This window comes from Bison bison, unplaced genomic scaffold (genome assembly GCF_000754665.1).
Source record: "Bison bison bison isolate TAMUID 2011002044 unplaced genomic scaffold, Bison_UMD1.0 scf7180017864469, whole genome shotgun sequence".
Taxonomy (NCBI): domain Eukaryota; kingdom Metazoa; phylum Chordata; class Mammalia; order Artiodactyla; family Bovidae; genus Bison; species Bison bison.
The window spans coordinates 8078513-8103174 of NW_011495030.1; the positions used below are offsets into that span (position 1 = coordinate 8078513).

Consider the following 24662-nt stretch of genomic DNA (forward strand, 5'->3'; position numbering starts at 1 on the left):
CCCAAATCTTCCCACCCTCTCCCTTTCCCACAGAGTCCATAAGACTGTTCAATACATCAGTGTCTCTTTTGCTGTCTCGTACACCGGGTTATTGTTACCATCTTTCTAAATTCCATATATATGCGTTAGTATACTGTATTTATGTTTTTCCTTCTGGCTCACTTCACTCTGCACAATAGGCTCCAGTTTCATCCACCTCATCAGAACTGATTCAAATGTATTCTTTTTAATGGCTGAGTAATACTCCATTGTGTATATGTACCACAGCTTTCTTATCCATTCATCTGCTGATGGACATCTAGGTTGCTTCCATGTCTTGGCTATTATAAACAGTGCTGCGATGAACATTGGGGTACACGTGTCTCTTTCCCTTCTGGTTTCCTCAGTGTGTATGCCCAGCAGTGGGATTGCTGGATCATAAGGCAGTTCTATTTCCAGTTTTTTAAGGAATCTCCACACTGTTCTCCATAGTGGCTGTACTAGTTTGCATTCCCACCAACAGTGTAAAAGGGTTCCCTTTTCTCCACACCCTCTCCAGCATTTATTATTTGTAGACTTTTGGATCGCAGCCATTCTGACTGGTGTGAAATGGTACCTCATAGTGGTTATAATTTTATTAACTTCACAGAATAGTCTGGGAGGTGACAAAACCTATTGAAAGGGACTTCTTTGTAATTAATGTCTCTTAAGAAAAACTGATGACATAGGGGAAGCATGCACAGAAACACATTTTGCAGGCTGTCCTCTGCCTTTTCTTCTTCCCTTTTAAACATCCCAGGAGCATTAATCCAGGCTGCCCTGGATCAACAGAGTGAGAGCATAGCCTGCCTCAGCCTTGTTTTTTCTGGGGAAGTAATGACCTTGTTTTTTTTTTTTTTAAATCCTCGTAGCAATCCAGTGAAAATACGTAGGAACTTACCTCTTTAGAGATGAGGGAACAGGAAGTTGAAAGGAGATTAAGCCAGTTTTCCAAGATCACACAGATCATAAGGGCAGCACCTGGGACTGACACAGAGTCCCGAGCTCCATTCTGGAACCTTCTGCTGCCTGAGGACCAGAGCCTGGGAAGAGTTGCCTGGAGCCCAGTAGCCGTATGTAGATGATTTGGTTATTCTTTCAATCAACACATGTTTATGGAGTTCCCCCCATGTGCAGGCACTGGGTGAACACTGGTGGCTTGGCAGATATCTGGGTCTCCTGCCCTCGGTGTGCTTACAGTCTAATGAGAAAGACAGACATTAAATAAGGAGCGCATTAGTAATAACTCTGAAACGTCGTGTGAATAGGATGCCGAGTGAGGAGAGCCTGATTCAGCCTGGAGACTCAGGGAAGGCCTCTGAGGAAAAGACTTAAAAGCAGTCAAAAGAAGGGGAGAGTGAGACAGTCCAGCAGAGGGAAGAGCCTAGGCAATGGCCTTGTTGTTGGAGGGAGCTCGGTCGGCTCTAGAAGAGGGCTGGTGGACCTGGCTGCAGGGCAGGCAGTGCCCTTCCCTCGGGGCCTTGTTAGCCTGGGTAAGGATTTCCTGTGTGAAATGGCCCGACTGATGTTTTAAAAAGATCTCCTTAGTGGCCATGTAATTATGGAAGGCGTGCAGGACAAAAGAGTTAACACTTGCAAAGTGCCTTCCGTGTGCTCAGTGACACACTTCATTATTGATCATTTCATTCAGCAGTAACGGAGGCTATTGACTGAGTAAAATTTAAATTCTGCTTACTGTCCTAGGCACGCTCTATATATTGTTTCTAACCCTCAGAACAGCTGTTGTGCAAGATGCCATGGTTCTCTTTGCTCCTCATAGTTACCCTTTAGGAGGCAGAGACATTTTAAATCTCCATTTTGTAGATGGGGAAACAGTCTGGGAGGAGAAAGCTGGGATTTGAGCCTAGGGTGTCTCACCAAAGTCTGTGCTTGTCTCTGTCTATGCCAGTGGCCTCTGCTGGTGACAGAGACAGGAGTCATCTGGATAAGAGGATGCCTCAGTGCAACAATGAGTTGCTTGGATGATGTGTCCATTCACAATTGTGAAACATCATCAAATGCCAGACCAAAAAAAAAAAAAACCTTCCAATAACAGAGTTAATTCTGACAACTTAATGGCAAGGTGGAGAGAGATTGTCACGAAATTTTGTTCTCTAGTGGGTGGTAGCTTAATCAGAGAGTTCTCAGAGGAGACTTTTACCCTCGGGTGTTTATTTTTAAAACATGCTATTGTTTAGCCCACGGCAACTTCTTCCTTTGCAGTGTTTTTATTAAAAAAAATTCTAATAGATTGTTACTGCTTTGGTCAGGAGCCAGCACCCCAGCTCATCCAAGCCTCCTCCAGAAGTGAAAAAACAAGTGTGGTTCCTTAAAGAGCTAGCAGGTGCCCCTGAGTTCCTGGGACTGCTTTGGAGTGTATCTGTCTCTAGGCCACAGCCCAGCCTCAAAACTATCCCTGGATTTAAAGGACAATCCTGGACCCAGTGGTAACTGGACTTGTTAAAGAAAAGAAATTCAATGATACTTGTCAGTTTGGGAAGGCAGACTTTGCCTAGGACCATATAGACAGTTGTAGGGACCACTGCAATGGGATTCTGCAGTAAAGGGGAGAGATTGGGCTCAACTTGGAATAGAGCATGAACAAGTGGGAATTTATAGTCGAGAATTAGGTGGGAGTCGGTGGATAGACAAGGGATTCTGGCTAAACCGACCCAACAAGATTCATGTTGAAGACAGGCCACAGTAAATCAGAAATCATCTGGGAGACGGTGGAGGATAAGGAACCTTGATCTTATATCAAGGATAAGAGGTTCTTGCTAAAATTATTTTGCAAAGAAGTACACAGATGGGCCTAAGAGAAGACTTGGAAGCCTGACTAAAATGTGGCCAAGGAAAGAATCTTTGTCAGAATCCTGCTCATCTTTTTCTGCTCAGTTCAGATGCTCACTGTAGCAAGTTGCTCCTGGTCACCTCAGCCTGGTGACACCTCTGGCTCCTCTGAAAGCCCATGGTACCTGTTCTCTGCACCAGTGCTTCACAGAGCATCCAGGTTTTAAAGTGGGTGGGAAAGATCTGGTTTTTTTAATTTCCAATCCACATGGATTAATAATTTTGTAAACTATAATATAAATGAATTACTAGAAAAAGATATTTAAAAAAAAAAACAGACAAAGCGCTAGCCCTGTTTTTTGTTATTACACTCAACAGATAAAATTACTGTTTAGTTGTTACACACGTCTTTAAACGCCCTTTGATCTCTATGCAGATCCTGCCACACCAGCTTTGTGGTGTAGTAGTGGACGGTCCTTTCTCATTTGTAAATTCCTTAAGGGCAGGTGTCAGTGCCCAGAAGAATTGAGTTGTAAGAGTGGGCTGTGAGGAAAGGTGGTCCTCTAGACCTCATCAGGCATAAGGTGTGGCCAGAAAGCAAGGAATCCAGGAGAGTCTTTAGAGTGAAACCCCAGGATAAAGCACAATGATGTTTCACTTGGTTGGGGTTAAGGTAGGCCCACCATCTGACCTCCCCATAGTGAATGAGGGGGACATGTGGCTAGGTGTGACTAAGGAATTGCTTTTAAATTTTGTTTAATTTCAATTTAAATAGCCACATGTGGCTAATGGCTACCATACTGGACATCGACACAATTGCTAGGCCTTACCAGAGTGTCCAGCATTTCATGCGTGCTCAACAATGTTGAATGAACAGACTCAAGCTTAACTCCATTACAATAAACGAGGTAAACAATGAAGATAAACCAGATAAGCCATCATCTCCTGGTGTGCTTTTCCTTCCCCATGCTGACCATAGCGCTCTGAAGACTAAGGCTTATTCTTTTCTCTCATTTTAAAAGGTGTTTTAACGTCTAAAATTATTTTTAATTGTGGTCAGATATGTATAACATAAAATTTACCATTAAGCACATTCACACTTGTTGCATAACCATCACCACCACCACCACGCATCTCCAGAACTCTCTTCATCTTGCCAGCTGAAACTCTGTGTCCATTAAATAGCTCCCCCTTCTCCTTTGTCAAGGGGGTCATATTCGTAACCACCGTGTTATACTAACTCCATGCATGTGCTACAGAATTCTAGTCCAGCACTAGCCAGGAGCTGTGATGATGGAAGTGTTCTCTCTGTATGTTGTCCATTGCAGTAGCCACCAGCTGCATGTCACAGGTGAGCACTTGACATGTGGCTGGTGTGACAGGAACTGATGGAGAGGAGCTGTCTTCAGAGTCCAAGGTCTGGATTAAGTTACTATTCAGAGAACAACATCCACTGAGCTAGACCACACACTCTCAACTGGAGCAATGTGGCCTTAAGGCAGCAGAAGCAAGTTTTTGGGGGTGGGCGGCAAGCTTACTCTTCTCATGTAAAGAGCATATGCTATGCGCTAAGTCACTTCAGTCGTGTCCGACTCTTTGCGACCCCATGTACTGGAGCCCACCAGGCTCCTCTGTCCATGGGATTCTCCAGGCAAGAATACAGCAGTGGGTTGCCATTTCCTTCTCCAATGTAAAGAGCTGTAAAGAGCTGTATATATATATACACACACACACACACATTTAGTATATGAACAGATGTACAGTTTGTGCTATTAAAATTTCATGGGGTGGCAATGAGCAAAAAAATATCTAAAAACACTCTGGGAGGGGCAAGTCGGTTGGAGCACATAATAATGAGAAAAAAAAAGAGAAACACTAAAATGCTAAATGTGTTCTCACATGGAGGTCTGTTATGAGTGAAAAGCGTTCTTGTTTGCCACTCTGGGAACCATACCAAACTGCCCTGTGTGAGTGGTTTTTAGGGAGATTAACCTGCCAAATTCCTAAATCTCTCACACAGGAGATCTTTGAGATGGGCTCACTTTGTAAGGAGCCATAAGAAGTGCAGTGGGCTTCCAGGTGGCACAGTGGTAAAGAACCCGCCTGCCAGTGCAGGAGGTGCAAGAGATGCGGGTTCAATCCCTGGGTCGGGAAGATCACCTGGAGAGAGAAATGACAACCCACTCCAGTATTCTTGCCTGGAAAATTCCATGGACAGAGAAGCCTGGCAGCCTGCAGTCCATGAGATCACAGAGTCAGACATGACTGAGCACACATACACACATAAGAAGTGTAGCTTTTTCTGTCACATGGAAACATTTAGTACAAAATTCACAAAGCACCTTAATGCACTGAGGATCCAGAAAAGAATAAGCCTCAGTCTTCAGAGCGCTATGGTCAGCATGGGGAAGGAAAAGCACACCAGGAGATGATGGCTTATCTGGTTTATCTTCATCGTTTACCTGGTTTATTGTAATGGAGTTAAGCTTGAATCTGTTCATTCAACATTGTTGAGCACACATGAAATGCTGGACACTCTGGTGAGGCTTGGAGATTGTGTCGATGTCCAGTATGGTAGCCATTAGCCACATGTGGCTGTTTAAGTTGAGATTAAACAAAATTTGAAAGCAGTAGTCACAGTAGCCACATGTCAACTGCTTCCTAGCCCTCGGTAGCTGGTGACTACTGCAGTGGACAGCACAGAGAACATTTCTAATACCACAGGAAGGTCTACTGGGCAGCACTGGTCTAGAATTTAGTAGCACATGGATAGACCCAGTGTGACATACATAGTGATTAAGATCTGGCCTTTGGGGGTCAAACCAGCTCCACTGCTCGGCAGCTGTAGGACCCCGGTGTGTTACTTAGCCTTTCTGAGCCACAGTTTTCTCTGTAAAATGGGAGTAATCATGCCGACCTGGTGGGGTTATAGTGAACATCAAAGGAGATGATACAACCCTCAGTCATTGCTCAATACACAGTATCTATTGTCATTTTCATTATAATAATCATCATTATCATTGTTATTACTGGCAACTGGGTGGCTAGACTATCCATCCAGACATTTTATATTCATGTTCAGTTCAGTAATGTTCCTGTTATAGAGGTTTTCAAATATTGGAATGTCTCCCTGCATATGTTCCCTCCCTTTAGGGCAGCCACACCCCACCCCATCCTCAACATCCTCGAGATGTTGAGAGTCTGGATTTCGGTGCCGCCTTTGCCCTCAATCAGTGGTGGCTAGAAAGGTAGAGGGGTAGCTCTAGAGATGTGGAGAAGTATGACTGTTAATTTGAATGCATTTCTGATATATCCAGGAGATCTGTAGGACCTCCGTAGATTTGAGAAATGGTGAACAAAGTTCTTCTTGAAAGTAACTGCAAGAGAGTTACTGTACTGGCAACAGCCAGGAGCTGACTACTTTGGGGGCTGTATTTAAAGTATTTCCACCAAGAATCTCATTATTATGAAGCCTTTTATTGCCATCTGGGACCTGGAATAAAAGCAGAGGCACCAGCCCGTGGCCAAATCATTAAGACAAATTAAGACACATTAACATATGCTGGAAACAATTCCTCACATAGATTTAATTTGTTTCACTGCTGGAAGAAAATCCTGAGAGGGCAGGAGACACACACCCGAGGACAGTTCGGCAGCCACCCTGCGGATCTGTCACTTGTCGGCACCTTAGGGACTGGGGGATGCTTAAATTGGATGTCGAGCAAAGGACAATATATCTGAAAATACATCTTCCATTAGGTCATGGAGCAGGTGCTTGTACAGGTTACTTAAATACCTAGATTGGTAGTTTTCTTTTTTTTTTTTTTAAACTACCATTATTATCATGAATAATCATTATAATTGTTTATCAAAATAATGTATAGAGCTCAAAAATAGAATAGGAACATTTTATAATCAAATAATATACTTAGCAAGCTTATATATTTGCATCATTGTTTGCTCTTTTTTTAAGAGACTGAAACTAAATATGAGCTAGTTCATTGGTTTCTGAGTTGTAGTGTATTATGGGAATAATATTCACCAGAATGTTAACAATAGCTGATGACATGAAGTGATTTTTGTTTTCATCTTTATATTTTTTCCTTTCTTTAGATAATTGTAATGAACATATATATTGCTTGATAATCACACATAAAAGTTATCTTTTTAGTTGACTCTGAGATTCCTGACAGGAAAGGCAGAAAGGGAAATGATCATGAGTTATTCGATTTTTATTATGTGATGAAAGAACCTTCTCAGTTCTTTAAGGTAAACTTTTCCCTAATACCGAATCCCAAAAGAATGTCGAGTGATACAATGAAGTTCTTAGCGCAGATGCCAAAGGGGGATTCCTTTTACTTGTCTCATGGCCACCCCTCTCACGAGCCAGAGACACAGCACTCACTAAGAGCTGAGGTGGTGGGGATTGAGCCAGAGGGGATCTTGCCCCCTACTAGCCTTCACCCCACTCCAGTACTCTTGCCTGGAAAATCCCATGGATGGAGGAGCCTGGTGGGCTGCAGTCCATGAGGTTGCTATGAGTCGGACCTGACTGAGCAACTTCACTTTCACTTTTCACTTTGATGCATTGGAGGAGGAAATGGCAACCCACTCCAGTGTTCTTGCCTGGAGAGTCCCAGGGACAGGGGAGCCTGGTGGGCTGCCATCTCGGGTCGCACAGAGTTGGACACGACTGAAGCGACTTAGCAGCAGCAGCAGCAGCAGCCTTCAGTCTCTTAATTCTGCATTTGGAATACGGAAATGGTTCTTTCGCCCAATGCATTTATTCAAACAAAATGTGTGAGATAGGCCTAGCAGATAAATACATACCACTCAGCTCTTTCCAAACCTTGAGGATTGAATTGCCACCGGTCCTGGAAATTTTTCTTCGAGTAATATAATTTGACTTCTCACCCTTTCAGGTGTTGCTACACTGGATTCCAACGTATCTGGAAAAATTGGTCTGCGTGCTGTCGTATATTATTTCTGTACCACTCTCATTGCTGTAATTTTAGGTAAGATTTATTTCTGAATCTTTTTTTTCTGTATAATTGTGACTTTCCATTTAAAAGTAGTTGGTTTTTTTAAACGCACACTTTTTAAAGATCAGAAAGTACAATTGTTATGTACAAGCCTAACTGCTATGAAGCTGTTAGGCTTGAAGTCAGCACAGAAACTTTTATATAAACAAATATAATATCGGCTGAGTTTCAGCCATGGTACTGCTTATTAATGTCTCTAGTAAATAAACAGAAAGAAAGAGAGGGACAGTTCTGCACCTTACCGGATCATTGGGTCGAAGAAAGTGAAGCAAAGAGCTAATCTTTAAACTTGATAATTAGTCTATAATAGTGGGTTTGAGTATAATTATAAAGTATTTCCAGAAAGACAGCATTTCGGTACATTTCAAATTTCACATAGTACCCAGAGCTAACAGAAGTCTTGCCAAGTACAAATTTCACTTGAAAGAGGGAGACTGTTCTAATAAGGGACTATGGTTGCTCATACACCTTTGACACTTTTGTGAAAAAAGTATGGTCCATCCTTTGTGACCTAGTATGACATTTTAAGAGGATGCCCTGAGTGGTAAGAGAGGGGGCAGTGTACTCAAATGTTGCAGCCAGCTTGACCCTTACAGCTCTGCTTTGATGAACTGAGGATGTGGTAAGATTTTAATGGTATTAGGCCAGGCAACCTAGGAGGCCCTGAACCCTGCCTTAAACCAAAACCATATTTCATTAGGCTCCTGAGGGAGACCAACACAAAGAACAAAGCTGGGCTGATATCTTTTTGCAGCTCTGAGAGGGGAGAGTAGACCACACCCATTCATGGCCCCTGTATTGCCCAGTGACTCCTCCCGTCAGCAAAACTAATGCATTCACATCCTTAAGTCCTACCCGCTTGGAGGGGCATTTCTCTTTGAGAAGAGTGATAAGGGCATGGAGCCTTTCCTTCACTCCCCTCCAGTCCATCAACCTGGTCTTTCCTAAAACCTCCCACCTCTACTTGGACACCTCAAGAGGAACCCATTTGCTCCAAAATGGTGCTTTCAGATTCCAGGACCTCAGTTCCTTGGCCAGGGATTGAACCTGCATCCCCTGCAGTGGAATCATGGAATCTTAATCACTGGACCTCCAGGGAAGTCCCAGATGCCCTCTGTTAAGACAGTTTTTCTTTATAGCAAGATCAACTCTCTCTCCTTAGAACTCTAGCAAGATCAACTCTCTCTCCTTAGAACTCCTATTCTCATTGCACCCCCAAAGAGTCACACAGAGAAACACTCCGTAATCCAAATCCTTTAGTGGGTTACACACAGCTTTTCAGATATTTGATGGCTGTGGTATGACAGGAAGATAAGGCTTATTCTCTGTGACCCTCAGAAAAATACCAGCATCTGTGGGTAAAAGTTACAGAAAGATGCTGAGTACCCTAAGTTGGAAAATAAGTCCTTCTCACCCCAACCCCTGCTGAGGCTGATCTCATAAGCTAAAGAAGAAAAGAGCATTCTCATCAGCAGGTGTTTCCAGAAGCAGTTCTGGAATGCAGCCCCGCATTTTTTAAAAACACACAGGAAGAGTTCCTTCTGCTTCATTTAGATGGGAAGTAATTAAGGCAGTAATTCTGCTGAGGTTCCTGCTGAGGCTCGGTGTTCTGGGTCGACTTCTCAGGGTCCCCATCCCAGTATTGCCTGGTACTCTAAGATGGATGCACAAGGATATCAGGTGCCCTGGGAGATTCTTAATGCTCTGTGGGTGCTATCTTTGGTTACAGGTATCGTGCTGGTGGTGAGCATCAAGCCTGGTGTCACCCAGAAAGTGAATGAGATTGACAGGACAGGGAACACCCCTGAAGTTAGCACAGTGGATGCCATGTTAGACCTGATCAGGTGGGTGTCTGGCCAGCAGTGTGGCTTCACAGGCATACAGCTTGTGTGGTTGCACAGGGCCCCATGCTTGGTCTAATGCTCTGCTAATGCCATCTTGAAAGTTTTTATAATTTTTAAATTATTGTATGTGTTCATTTTGCCCTGGACCCTGCAAGGTACATATCCAGTCCTGCTTGCCAGGTCATGGTTCCACAAAGGAATGGAAGGAACAGGGTCTCTGTCAGGGTTTAGGATGGACAGAGATGTCCAAAGATACTTGTTGCATTAAGATGCTGGGCTGTATTGGGTGGCTGGTTCTGAAGCAACTTGAAGAAATATATTTTTTAACTGTACAGGAGAAACCCTCTTATCTGAAACAATCAGGGCTACAGATTGGTCAATTAATTTTTAAAAACAGCATTTAAAGTAGAGAGTCATAAATATACACTACGTATTTTGTTTATGCTTAAAACTTAAATGCATTTATTTGCCATTTTTTTGATGTTGGGCCAAGGTCATTTCTTTGTGTCAGTTGATTGTAATTTCATATTTCTGTTGCCTAGGCTGCCTTTATAAATGCATCATCTACAATTTCCAGGCTCAGTTTTCATGAAGTAGAGCAACAAAACCCTTAGCAATTGCAAGGAAAGCTGAAAGCTGAGTTCTTCCGGCTGTTCTTTTTATTTCAGTTGTCTTCCCTTACCTAACGCAACAACAGAAATTTCACTCTTGCCTTGAATGAATTTCCAGGCATTCCAGCTTAGTTTTTATAGAAACTGCTCCTTCCTTTTCACACTCATATTGCAATGATTTACATAATATTTCATTCAATAATGACAATGATATTTGCAACTGGCATAAAGAATTTGGGAACAAGTGCAGTCGACTCTCATTGCTGAAAACAGAAATGTGCAAAATATTAAAGAAGTCTCTTAACGGAGCCTGTCCACCTGCTAGTACCTATTTCACCGAGGACAGCAACCATGCTGGCTACTCAAGAATCAGTTAAGTGTGATGGTTAGTTAGAAGAGCTTTCTATCCCCTAATTGAAGCTCAGTAGGGAAAAAGAATCCAGTGCTCTTGCCTGGAAAATCCCATGGACGGAGGAGCCTGGTAGGCTGCAGTCCATGTGGTTGCTACAAGTCGGACATGACTGAGCAACTTCAATTTCACTTTTCACTTTCACGCATTGGAGAAGGAAATGGCAACCCACTCCAGTGTTCTTGCCTGGAGAATCCCAGGGGTGGGTCTGGTGGGCTGCCGTCTCTGGGGTCGCACAGAGTTGGACATGACTGAAGTGAATTAGCAGAAGCCGGGAAAAATAAATCTTAATACAAGGAAGCATTATGCAAAGATGAGACCAAAACTAGAGTATAATTCTATAGCATACTCATTTCCATCAATGTATTAGGTGCAACAAAAACAAACAAACAAAAACCACTTTTGTCTTAATGTGACAAAATTAATTTTCATGTCTCCAACAGGAATATGTTCCCTGAGAACCTTGTCCAAGCCTGTTTTCAGCAGGTAAGAATAAGGATTTTTGCCCTCATGCTGTTCTACTCTTCCTCCTTACTCATTAAGATTTTTTTTTCTTCTATGACCTAAGAGATGGAATTAGCCCATCAAAAATGGGCAATGTATTAATACCTGTGAATGGAGGAATTTCAGGTGACCTGTCAACCCCAGTCTTTCCAGCCATAGCAGCACGCATGTTGTAGCTTACACTGCTCCCTTTTCCCTTAGGCTTCATTTTTCCCCCAAAAGGTTTCAACTGGAGCAAGTCAGGAACCTGTCAAATGAGTGTTTTCAAATCTGGCTTCTAGTACCTAGTTTCAGAGAGCCACTTTATATTTGTGCAGAAGCTCAGACTATCTGCAGATATAATGCAGTTGGGAAAGGTAACCTCTCCCCGCATGTTGGGAAATCAGTATGTGACCCGTGTGGGTGGTTAGTGTTCCTGGTATCTGGTCTTTTCTTTCATCACTCCGTGCCCACTGCTGGCACTCTACAGAGCAGTGTAACAAAGCCACTTTTTTTGCTTTAGGGAAGTTTCACAATCTTAAGCCTTCTTCTCTTGTTTATCTATGTACTTTAAGACAGCTGAGTCTATCACAAGCTACTGAATTCGTTTACATAAATTACACAAACAGAGACCTCTATGTGGACCAACAAAAATGGCAATTAAATTGCTCCCCGTCAATAGAGGCACAGAACCACCTCTGTTTAGGGGGTGCATTTGCGGTTCAGCCACAGTGGTCACTTGTAAGGTTCTTGGTGTTGGCAGAGCCTTGTAGGAGTAACATTTATGCCCAGTGTGATGATATACTAGCTCTTTCTTAAACATCTCTGCTGAAGCTCAGCAGAATCAAACAGGTGAAGGAAGGGAATAACAGAAATCTCACTCATGTAAGAGCCCTAAAGGGACTATTGACTTTGGAACAACCATATAGTTCTTGATGTTTATTAAAGTCATGGTGACTGCATTTAAAGTGATGAGGTGTTTCTTCCCCAGGTTAAAAATAATAAATGAATAAATAAATAGAAACAAAAATGATTGACAGGATTCCTGTAGAATCTATTAAAGCACCTACAGATAAAACCTATGCTTTCTTCTACATTGTTGCTCCATTAATTGGTCCCTCACTACAGAAGTGAAAGAACATTTTGACACCATTGAATGGTGGCTGTGGTGGTCCGGGGCTTGGATTTCTCAATCCCAGCTTTGCTTCCAAAGCCTCAGGGGTAGTACCATCCAAAACCAACGCCGATAAAGGCCTCAGAGGTAGAACCTTTCAGTAACACTTATCTGGCCAAAGTAACATTCCTATGGTTTAACCTTAGGAGCTTAAAAATTCTTTTTTTGTTTATTTCTTTGACCTTTCCCCCCTCCAACATGCAGTACAAAACCACACGTGAAGAAGTGGAGCTTTCTGAGGAGCCAGGGACAAATAGCACTGAAGCGACTGTCACAGCCATCATGACAACTGCTATTTCCAAGGTACCACTTACTTCCTTTTGTTTGCTCCCTTCCCCAGTAGGCAGGGGCCAAGTCATAAGTGAGCAGGAGATGGAAATAAGCAGATCCTCATTGTCCTCAGATTCCACATTTGTGAATTTGCCTATGTACTAAAATGCATTTGTAACCCGAAATCAGTATGGTGCTGGTCATTCACAGACACACTAGGAGTGGTGAAAAATGTAACTTGTCCGTGCACGTGTCCCAGCTGAGGTTGAACAGGCTGTGTTCTGCGCTCTTGGTTCAGCAGTTTGTTTTTTCCCTTTTTTTAATTGGAGTATAATCGCTTTACAACGTTGTGTTGGTTTCTACTGTACAACAAAGTGTATCAGCTGTGTGTATACTTACATCCCCTCCCTGGTTCAGCTCTTATGTGGTAAATATGTGTCCTTTGTGCGGTGTGTCTTTGCCACATTTTTCTCAGTTTTGTGCATCAGCTTGGTAATTTCACTGTTTGAAATGCTGGCTGGTTAGTGTTCCCAAACGCAAGAAGGCTGATGTTCCATATGAGAAAATACACGTGTTAGAGAAGTCTCGTTCAGGCATGAGTTCAAGTGAGCTCAACGTTAATGATTAAACAATATATATTAAATAAGGTGTCTTTGAACTAAAACACAGAGAAAACAAGGTTTCAAATTGATCATTTGACCAAAATGATGTGACTGTTGATTTCTAGGAACCTAATCCTCTGTTTCCCCTTAGGAACCTTGACTCAGTATTCCCTAAGTCAGTGTTGGCGGCCACTGTATAGAGTATAACTTCTGAGAATACTGAAGAGCAACTGAACCACACAGAGAAAAGAATGAGTCCTGTCACTTCTGTCTCTGCCACCCAGAGTTGAGTTGGGCATCTCTGGGAACATCGTTAGATTTGCAAGACCACATAAACGTGGAATGCAGGCCTGCAGTTCCTTATTTAAAACTCTGCCCAAATGTGATTCTGAGTCCAGAGTTCTTCACTTTAGAAGGGCCAGGTGGTGTGTGTACTATATGTTATACAACATCTTTTAAGTGGAATTGGCAATAATATTCTCGAATCAAGCACATCAACATTTCTGCAACTAACTTACAAATTGGCTACAAAGTAAGAAAAATAGGCTATCTGTAGCCTCATCTCCAGAGAAGGCAGTGGCACCCCACTCCAGTACTCTTGCCTGGAAAATCCCATCGATGGAGGAGCCTGGTAGGCTGCAATCCATGGGATCACTACGAGTCAGACACGACTGAGCAACTTCACTTCACGCATTACAGGAGGAAATGGCAACCCCCTCCAGTATTCTTGCCTGGAGAATCCCAGGGGTGGGGGGCCTGGTAGGCTACCGTCCATGGGGTCGCACAGAGTCAGACACGACTGAAGCGAATTAGCAGCAGCAGCAGCAACAGCCTCATCTCAGTTCAGGATAGGTTTTGCCACCAGGAATTTGCCATAAACTTATCAATGAAATCAGTTGGCTCTGAGAACTTTTAGGATTTCATTGTTTAAGATTCTGGTGGTTTAGTCACTAGGTTGTGTCCAACTCTTGTGACCCCATGGACTCTAGCCCACCAGGCTCCTCTGTCCATGGGATTCTCCAGGCAAGAATACTGTAGTGGGTTGCCATTTCTTCCTCCAGTTGGAGATTAGATCAGGTTGGCCTGAAGTAGTACATTTGTAGTCATGTAGTAGATTTCTCCTGAATGTACTCTGCCTTCACTCAGGAAGGAATAATTTAAGGGGAAAAAAAATGCAGTAGATTTAAGAGTTCACATTAAATAGGCCACAGTTAGCTCCCTCTTTTTTCCTACAGAAAGCACTCCATGACCTGGCTCCTCCCTGGTTTCCCAGCTTACTTTTCGGTGAGCCCAATCTATTCTATCTAGATCCAACTCCTCAATGAACTCCTACTCTTGCTTCTTGATACGGTTCCACAGAGATTTTTCTGAGCACTCTCCATGGGCCAAGCTCTGATGGGCACTGAGATTATGACAGAGAAAAGACACATGTGACATATGCTCTCGTGTGAAGAGTGATGAATATTACAGTTGGAAAGAAAAGAATACTCCCTAATAGAATAGGGAGGTCTGAAGTAGTGTGGCGGCTGTAAACGATGAGTAGAGTTCAGAGACCTGATGTGTGATGATGTCTGCCTTTCCTTGCCATTTTTCTGGAGTCTGCTTTCTAGATCTCTGCTTATCTCCCGGCTGCCTGCTCCTCGGGCCTGTCCTTCACTATCTTCACAGCCCACATTCATGTCTCCAGTCCCCACATGATGCCTGTAACTCATAGCTTGGCTGTACAGTTAGTTACACACCATCTTGCTATCATTGGCTCCTGTTTCTCACAGTTAGTCTTGTCTATCCAGCTGCATTTTAAGACCTTACGCTGTAGCCAGTGCAGTTAACACACTGCACTGGCCACAGCATAAATACGTGTCTGATCATGTCAGATCATAAGTAAGAAATAATTGGTACCCCAGTGGCTCATCCACATAATTCCTTATAAACCTGGTTTCCACCACTCAGAATGTGTTATCTTCCTGTGAAATCTCTGTTAAGCTCATGCTGCACAACTAGGATTGAACTATCTCTTGGTATATCTCATGCTAATCGTGTGTGTGTGTGTGTGCTCAGTTGTGTCCGACTCTTTGCGACCCCGTGGACTGCAGCCTGCAGAGGCTCCTCTGTCCATGAGATTTCTCCAGGCAAGAATACTGGAGTAGGTTGCCATTTCCTCCTCCAGGGGATCTTTCCGACCCAGGAATTGTACCCTCATCTCCTGTACTGGCAGGTGGGTTCTTTACCACTGAGCCACCTGGGAAGTCCCCATGCTATTCTTACCCAGGATAAAATGAAGAAATGGTTCATAGTAGTAGATATCTGGTTAATTTTTATCTAAATAAAATCCTATTGGTTATCTAAGGTTAGAGATGGTAAAAAATGTTCCTGTGTTAATTATAAGGATAAAATAGATAGTAAAGTGTCCTAAAAATGTTTGCACTGGTAAATATTTTGAGCTTCCTGCATTATCAATTCGTATCTTTTTATGCAGACTCCTAATGTAACTACTAGTTAAAATAACTCTGAAAAGTGCCTAAAGTTATTAAAAATTTAAAACACCCCAGAATAAGAAATCTTCAAAAGAAATATTCAAGTATGGATTCATTGAAAGAGAGGGGAAAACAAACCTCAGTGCCAGAGGTGGGGGCAGTAAAATTTGATACATGCATAGGTGGGTTTTTTTTTTTGCTCCTAAACTCGTTGATCCTAAGTTGTTGCTAGGTCACTAGTTTGTTTGGCTATCATATCTTCCTGTTTCAGGGCCTATGCATTCTAACAAGATTATAATCATGCATCAATATTATTTTCTTGGTTTTGATCCGCAGAACAAAACAAAGGAATACAAAGTCGTAGGCATGTATTCAGATGGCATAAATGTCCTGGGCTTGATCGTCTTTTGCCTCGTCTTTGGAATTGTCATTGGAAAAATGGGAGAAAGGGGACAGATTCTGGTGGATTTCTTCAATGCTCTGAGTGATGCAACCATGAAAATCGTTCAGATCATTATGTGGTGAGCAGACACTGGTTAACGTCATCTTGCTTCCCCCGATGGCTGACCCTTCAAAACTAGAAGGAAAAGGTTTATGTTTCTAACTCACCTCACCCTAGAGAGGGCAAGACACTAGAGTATTAAATAATTCCATGTATTACTTAGGACTCAGTTCACTAATGAAAGTCTAGAGATCAGCCATTGACTTTTCTACCAAGGTCCTTGATCACGTTGCAACCAAGCAGCATTTATGTAAGAAAGAACTCTTAAAGGAGTGATTTGAAGGAGTTTTCCAGAACACAGGTGGCTTTCCTTATCAGGCTCCATGCAGAAGGGATACAGTAGGTAAACACAGGCCCTGATACATCCAAATGAAAGCTGCCATAGGTGAGCATAGCAGCTGCACCACCTGATCATCTGCCCTGTCCCTGGAGATGCTGAAAACTCCACCTTGCCTGGGAGACCTCTGCCCCACTTATCTCACAGCAAGTTGGTCCAAAGTATAGACCTTGACAGTGACAGTAAAGGGTTTAGTTATTTCAGTCAATGCTGCTGAAGCTCAGCTTCATCATCTGTTAAAAACGATAAATAAAGTCTACCCCTCGAGTTGGGAGAAGTACAATAAGTGAATGACGTGTGTGAAATACCTAACCCAATGCAAAGCATGTAATGATAGCTCCACAAACAGAGCTATCACAACAGAGCTATTACATAACTAGTTCTGTTGCTGATACCACTACCTGGGAAACAAGATGACTGTGTCTAGAAAGAGCCTAGAGGCCACGATTGGAGAGTCAAGCGAGAGAGAGACCTGCAGACATGAGTCAGCAGGGTGTATGTGCACAGGAGCAAGGGGTAGGGACCAGAGTGCCCCTTATGGTGGCATAGGTGGGTAGAATTTAAGGTGCACGGGGTGCTGAAACCTGTAGCCAGTGTAGTCCAGCTGGGCTGAAACTGAGACCTTAGCCTCATTAGTGTGCCCCTCCCAGCTAAGGGCACACCCCAAGCCAAGGTATATGCCCTGGCTTGTTTCTTTCCTAGCGTTTCCACCCTGAGAAAATATTTGATGACAGAAGTATGTCCTTTCTTGTGCTTACTTTCTAGCTACATGCCGATTGGTATTTTGTTCCTGATTGCCGGGAAAATCATAGAAGTTGAAGACTGGGAAATATTCCGCAAACTGGGCCTTTACATGGCCACCGTCCTGAGTGGGTATGTCAGACTCAAGGGAAGACACTGAAACCTCATTTGAGCCAATGAGTTGCTGTTGAGAGGCTGAGTTTAGTTGGTGAAACTGGCTTCTCTCCCTCGGGCAGGGAAAGATGAGGTTCAGAGATAAGAGAGCAGGGGGGAGAAGGGCTGCCCTTTAACAGCTGAACTGGAGGTGGATCACACTGTGCTAATTTCCAGATCTTGGCAGAACAGCCTGGACCATGCTTTGTCACTGCCTTTATTAGTTGTGTGAAAATAATTTCTTAAGAGAAAAACCCACTGGTAGCCTCTCTTGGCCCTCTCCTGGCCTTCCCTTCTTCAAGGATGTAAACAACCAAACAAGTAAGAACAGTCCCCATGTACCCTGAGCCTGAAAGAAATTAGGCAGGGCCTAAATTAAGTTGGACTGGAGCAAGCAGGAGTGGGATGGGTGGTTGGTTCCAACCCTGTTGGGAAAGTACTGTCACACCCTACATCATAAGAGAGGGTGCTGGAGAATCTTCAGGTTGGTAGGAACTGTGCAAAGCAGGAGACAGCTGTGTGCATACTTCCTGTAGCACACTTACTGGTTCCTTGAGGGGAGATGCGGTGGGATAGATTATGAATGGTGCCCCCAGATGTCGGTCCAGGGGCAGGATATGTCACATATGCTAAGAAATATGGACCAGGGGAATGACTAACCATCATCAGTTTGACTCACACAGATCAATTCCCCCAAACACTCAACTGGAGGAATAGGCTCACTTGCTGGAACTCAGCTGCACTGGGAAATATCCACTGCATAGGATTTGGTTCTTAATCTGTGTTTACTAAAAGCAGAGTCATGCTGGTCAATGGAGAAGAAGGCCAGAGTCAAATCCCAGGGCCCCGGCAGTAATAAAGGTGGGACCATCCACCTTACTGGAGGCCAGGGGCTGTGCCCAGGCCATGGTATGGCTAAGATTTATTATGCTGAGCTATTTAATGAGAGGGTTCTGCTGGTTTCTGCCCCATCAACCTATCTAGGTTCCTAATAGAAAACTAAAAGTCAGTTTCTCATAGTTCTAAGCCATAGGCTGTCTGTAAGATCCCTTTCTTGACCTCCAGAACGTATTTTTTTCAATGACCATTTCTTATTATTTCAGCTTCACATAATTGATCTGTAAACTCTAAGTTGCCATTTACATGGCATCTGCTGAGTCAGTTTCATTTTTTAAGCCCTTTGGTTTGTGAAACAAGGAATCGTTTGGAATGTGGGAATGACAAAGAAGAGGGTCAGTCATGAAATATAACTGTAGGAGAGCAGGGATAACTTCCCCCTTACAAACCCTGACTCCCCTCTTAGATGGTGGTGCTGTCCAGCTGGATAGTGGCGTGGTCCACGTTGAGTACTGTGATAAGGGCTATGATACTATTGACCACAGAGTCACCAAGGAGGGGAAGGTCAGCTGGACCTGGGAAGGTGAGGGAAGGCTTCCAGGAGGAGGGGGAGATTTCACTGAGTCTTAGAGGAGGAGTAAGAATTCAAGAGCAGAAGGAAGTGAAAGCATGTTAGCATGCATAGCAGGAGAAGCAGGTACAGGGCTTGGCAGCATGACATAACTATTCTCTGAGCTCTGAGATGTGGACTCAGCTACTGGCTTAGCCACCAACTTTGACAGGATATTTGATTTGCTGAGTCTCCTCTTCCCCATGTGTCTCTTCACTGGAGACATATATTCCTGTCCTCTCTCTCATTGGACCATAATGAAAGTTGAATGATATCATGAGTAAAAATGCTATTTGAAAAAAAAAAAAAAAAGAGATAATGTCGTCTGTGAACCTGTTTCTCTCTCCCATTTACAGGCTTGCAATCCACTCCATTGTAATTCTCCCACTGATATATTTCATAATTGTACGAAAGAACCCTTTCCAGTTCGCCATGGGAATGGCCCAGGCTCTTCTGACAGCTCTCATGATCTCCTCCAGGTAAACAGAAGAGGGTGTCTGGTGGACCACCACTTCCCTAGTGGTCCAGTGTCTAAGACTTCATGTTCCCAACGCAGGGGCCCAGGTTCAATTCCTGGTCAGAGAACTGGATCCCACATACTGCAACTAAGAGACCTAGCATGCTGCAATGAAGGTTGAAGATCCTGCCTGTCAAAAAGACCCCACACAGCCAAATGAATAAACAAATATTTTTTAAAAATATTTTTTAAAGAAGAGGGGTGTCTGGAAGAAGTCTGTGAGCCAAGCCTTATCAACTCTCACCTCACCTGATTGGGGGGTTTTGTAGCTGCCTTTGAGAAATGATCTCCCTAGTTTCTGACCTTACACGCATTTCTTCACCCTACTGGATATTTCTTGCCCTCTTGGCAGGGCCTGCAACCCAGGAGGGGGTTGTGTCATAGCTGGGGACAGTGACAAGCACAGCGACTTCTGATTCCTGGTCCTACCAAAAGTGCCATCATGCTTGAGCTCTCGATTTAGTTTCTGGAACTGAGGTATCACTTCAGGCAGGGATTGAGGGCCAGCATTCCTAGGTCATCATATCCTTTCTCTTTTTATCACACAGTTCAGCAACACTGCCTGTCACTTTCCGCTGCGCTGAAGAGAAGAACCGGGTGGACAAGAGGATCACTAGATTTGTATTACCTGTTGGTGCTACGATCAACATGGATGGGACTGCACTCTATGAAGCAGTGGCGGCCGTGTTTATTGCACAGTTGAATGATTTGGACTTGAGCGTTGGGCAGATCATCACTATCAGGTGGGGCATGAAGTCACACTCATTTCCATCTCTGTAACTGGAATTGCTCTCAAGTAAAACTCATCTGTGGAGGGAGATCATGGATGGTCCAGCTGTAGACTTATTTTTGTGGTCTACAAAATCTCTTCCCAAGATTAAGTGCATCTGTATTACAAGTAGCAGGACTGCAGTACATAACACTGCATCAGGTCTGGAGAGCCAGGGAGTCTCTGTGTTCTCAGCCCAGTGCACCCAGAAGGTGCTAGGCACAGAGTAGGCATCAAGGAATCAAGGTTGAATAAGGGGTAGTTCCTGCTTTTAAGGGGTAGATAAGTTGGGTATACAGATATCTGAATAAGTGGGCTTCCCTGGTCGCTCAGCTGGTAAAGAATCTGCCTGCAATGTGGGAGACCTGGGTTCTATCCCTGGGTTGGGAAGATCTCCTGGAGAAGGAAACGGCTACCCACTCCAGTATTCTGGCCTGGAGAATTCCATGGACTGTATAGTTCATGGGGTCACAAACAGTCAGACATGACTGACAGACTTTCACTTCACTTCATTTCAAATAAGTGCTGAGTGATATGGTAAAGGCTATAATAGAGGTTTGAATGTGGAACACAGGGGGCACCAAAGAAGGAAGGGTTGGTCCACCTGGGAAGGTGAGGAAAAGCTTCCTGGAAGAGAGGAAAGTTTAGCTGAGTCTTAGGAGTATTTGATAGAGGAAGTGGAGAGAATTTTGGATAAAAGGAATAGGCTGAACAGGGGTCTTGATGTAACCATGTCCTAGTTACACAGTACAGATTATTTGGTGTGGCTGGCATAAAGAGTACAATGTGGAGAACACAGGGAGATAAGAAAGCAGGGATCATATCATGGAAGGGCTTGTGTGAGGAGCTCATGGAAGGGTCTTAGACGGTCTTTCATATTATAGAAAAATTTGCATTTTAGACAGATAACTGGTAATTTAGTGGATGAACGTGAATGGGGGCAGAAACTATAAGCTAGAAGACCAGTTAGGAGACTAATGCAGGTAAAGTATGAAAAGGCCTACATTAAGCTACTGACCCACGGGTGAAGAGCTAATTAATTCAAGAGGCATCTACTGGATTCAGAGTGAGGGACAGAGGAAGGCTAAGATGACCCCCAGTATTGGTGGATGGTGCTTATCAGAACAGAGACTAGTGTAAGAGAATGAAGTATGCTGCTAAGTCACTTCAGTCGTGTCCGACTCTGTGCGACCCCATAGATGGCAGCCCACCAGGCTCCCCCGTCCCTGGGATTCTCCAGGCAAGAACACTGGAGTGGGTTGCCATTTCCTTTTGCTCAGTCATGTCCGACTCTTCGTGACCCCATGGACTGCAGCCTACCAGGCTCCTCCGTCCATGGGATTTTCCAGGCAAGAGTACTGGAGTGGGGTGCCATCGCCTTCTCCAGAATGAAGTATAGGTGGGAAGATTAAGAGCTTATACTTTGGGATACAATAAATGTGAAAATCCTTTAAGACATCCAGGTGGAAATATACAGTGAGAAATGTGGTCTCAACTGCAGATAAAGAAGTCAGAGTCATCAGTTTGATGATGCTCATCAAGCATGTGGGTTGTGAGTCAGTTATCTGTGTTTGACTCTGCTTCACCAAGATTAGCTGTGACCTTGAATTCTCTAAGCTTCTGTTTTCTCACCTGTAAAATGAGGATAATAATAGTACCTATGTTTTATGCAAATAGTGATTATTAAGTCAGATGATGGATATAAAGTACTTAGAATGGTACCCACATACTGAGCGCTCAGCAATTGTTGGGAATGGGAGAGTTTGTAGAGAAGAAACAGAAACTAAGGCGTGAGCCCTAGAAATCCTAATATTAGAGGCAGGCAGAAAGGGGGGGACCCCAAGAGGAGAATGAGAATATAAAGGTGGGAAGAGTCATGAAACCATGGTGTCATAGAAACCCAGAGAAGAGAGATTTTCAAGGATGAAATGGTCAACGGAGTCAAATCTTGCAGAGAATTCCAGTCAAATGAAGCCTGAAATTGCCTGCTCAAGTAGATGGTGAAAATGTCATTAGTGATTTTGCAGACACGTTTCTCTGGAACAGCACTGTTCAATATGGTAGCCATTAGCCACACGCACAAATTGGACAGAGTAGACATGAATGTTCTATCGCTGTAGAAATAGATGCCATCATAGTGGAAAATTCTATTGGACAGTGCTGCTTTGAAGTGGTGAATTGGGATTAGAGTTAATCCTAAGACTTTAGTTGAGTTTGAAAGTCATGTCCAACTCTTTGCAACCCTTGGACTACTATATAGCCCACCAGACTCCTCTGTCCAGGGAATTCTTCAGGCAAGAATACTGGAGTGGGTTGCCATTCCCTTCTCCAAGGGATCTTCCTGACCCAGGGATTGGACCCAGTCCCCTGCATTGCAGGCAGATTCTTTACCATTTGAGCCACCAGGGAAGCCCTTAGTTTAGAGTGGAAGTTTAAGACTAACTGGGTCCCTAAGCCTAAACACGGAGAAGGCAATGGCACCCCACTCCAGTACTCTTGCCTGGAAAATCCCATGGACAGGGGAGCCTGGTGGGCTGCAGTCCATGGGGTCGTGGAGGGTCAGACACGACTGAGCGACTTCACTTTCACTTTTCACTTTCATGCATTGGAGAAGGAAATGGCAACCCACTCCAGTGTTCTTGCCTGGAGAGTCCCAGGGACGGGGGAGCCTGGTGGGCTGCCGTCTATGGGGTCGCCCAGGGTCAGACACGACTGAAGCGACTTAGCAGCAGCAGCAGGCCTAAACACTGTTGAATCTGAACCTTTCAGGCATTTGACATAGGCATAAATCCTAGGCATAAAATAAGTTCTTACAGTATTCTAGTGCAGTAAATTTTTAGATCTTCCCAACCCTAAATCATATTTATTGCAGTTTGGAATAACTGAAATTAACTAAAGACAACTCCAAACTAGACCATTTGGCACATAAGGTAGGAAACTACACCAGTGCCTCGTGATCTGTAGAGTATTAGTGGCTAAGGAGGCTGGAGCCCAGGAGCATTGGTGAAGTTCTCTAGTTTGAATAGTGGAGAGTATGTTAAAAGTAAAACGCTGAATCATGCCTGAGAAAGTTCCACAGCCACTGTAATTCTAGCAGTTGTTCTTTCACTTCTCCAAGTGCCTTCTCCCACCTCCCTCACCTCGGCCTGTGGCACCGAGTCTGTACTAAACTCATTTCCAGGGAGCAACTGTGTGAGGTGCCAGTTCTTTGCAATTATTTGCTATTTGGGGGGTGAATTTCCTCCCTCTGCTTCCCTCGTAAGTTCCCTAGATCTTTCTAACCCCCCCTTTTTTTTAACCTCACTACTAGAGGAATAAACTTTGGGCCTAGAGACTAAATCACATGAAAACCCTCTCTCTCTGCTTTGCTGTATTTTTAAATCAAACTTGCTGATAACTACTGGCCCAGAGCAAATAACAACAACTGTGAGGCCCAGAGTAATTACTGAATTTAAAAATCCTCTCTGGCTGTACCTGGAGGAGAATGAAATAAGAAGTCATTTTGTTTTTGTTTTTATTTTTTATTTTTTTCCATAGTGGCTGTATAAGTTTACATTCCTACCAGCAATGCAAGAGGGTTCTGTTTCTCCACACCCTCTCCAGCATTTATTGTTTGTACTTTTTAATAATGGCCATTCTCACTGGTGTGAGATGGTATCTCATTATAGATTTGATTTGCATTTCTCTAATAATGAGTGATGTTGAGCATCTTTTCATGTGCTTGTTAGCCATCTGTATGTCTGGAGAAATGCCTTTTTAGGTCACTTCCCCATTTTTTGATTGGGCTTTTTTCTGGTATTGAGTTGTATGAGCTGCTTGTATATTTTGGAAAGTGTCAGTTTCATTTGCTATTATTTTCTCCCATTCTGAGGGCTGTCTTTTCACCTTGTTTGTAGTTTCCTTTGCTGTGCAAAAGCTTTTAAGTTCAAGTGTTCTGCCTATGCTTTCCTCTAAGAGTTTTATAGTTTCTGGTCTTACATTTAGGTCTTTAATCCATTTTGAGTTTATGTCTGTGTACGGTGTTAGAAAGTGTTCTAATTCCATTCTTTTCCATGTAGCTGTCCAGTTTTCCCAACACCTCTTATCGAAGAGTCTATCTTTGCCCCATTGTATATTCTTGCCTCCTTTGTCAACAACAGTACCCATAAGTGTGTGGTTTTCTCTCTTGGTTTTCTATTTTGTTCCATTGGTCTTTATTCTGTTTCTGTGCTAGTAGCATACTGTCTTGATGACTGTAGCTTTGTAGTATAATCTGAAATCAGGAAGGTTGATTCCTCCAGCTCCATTCTTCTTTCTCAAGACTGCTTTGACTATTTGGAGTCTTTTGTGTTTCCATATGAATTGTGAAATTTTTTGTTCTAGTTCTGCAAAAGATTGGTAGTTTGATAGGCATTGCATGAATCTGTAGATTGCCTTTGGTAGAATAGTCATTTTCCCAATATTGATTCTTTCTACACAGGAATATGAAATAGCTCTCCA

At 43.4% G+C, this 24662-nt stretch overlaps 1 protein-coding gene across 1 annotated transcript in view; it reads left to right on the top strand.

Moving 5' to 3' along the window:
• The window catches only part of SLC1A1 (solute carrier family 1 (neuronal/epithelial high affinity glutamate transporter, system Xag), member 1), a 78661-nt gene that overhangs the window by 45521 nt on the left and 8478 nt on the right, over positions 1-24662 (top strand). The window contains exons 3-10 of the mRNA XM_010860706.1: positions 7731-7823; positions 9580-9694; positions 11158-11200; positions 12576-12674; positions 16054-16238; positions 17322-17429; positions 19254-19376; positions 19963-20157. Coding sequence (XP_010859008.1) covers positions 7731-7823; positions 9580-9694; positions 11158-11200; positions 12576-12674; positions 16054-16238; positions 17322-17429; positions 19254-19376; positions 19963-20157 — 961 coding nt within the window. The remainder of the gene's footprint in view (positions 1-7730; positions 7824-9579; positions 9695-11157; positions 11201-12575; positions 12675-16053; positions 16239-17321; positions 17430-19253; positions 19377-19962; positions 20158-24662) is intronic.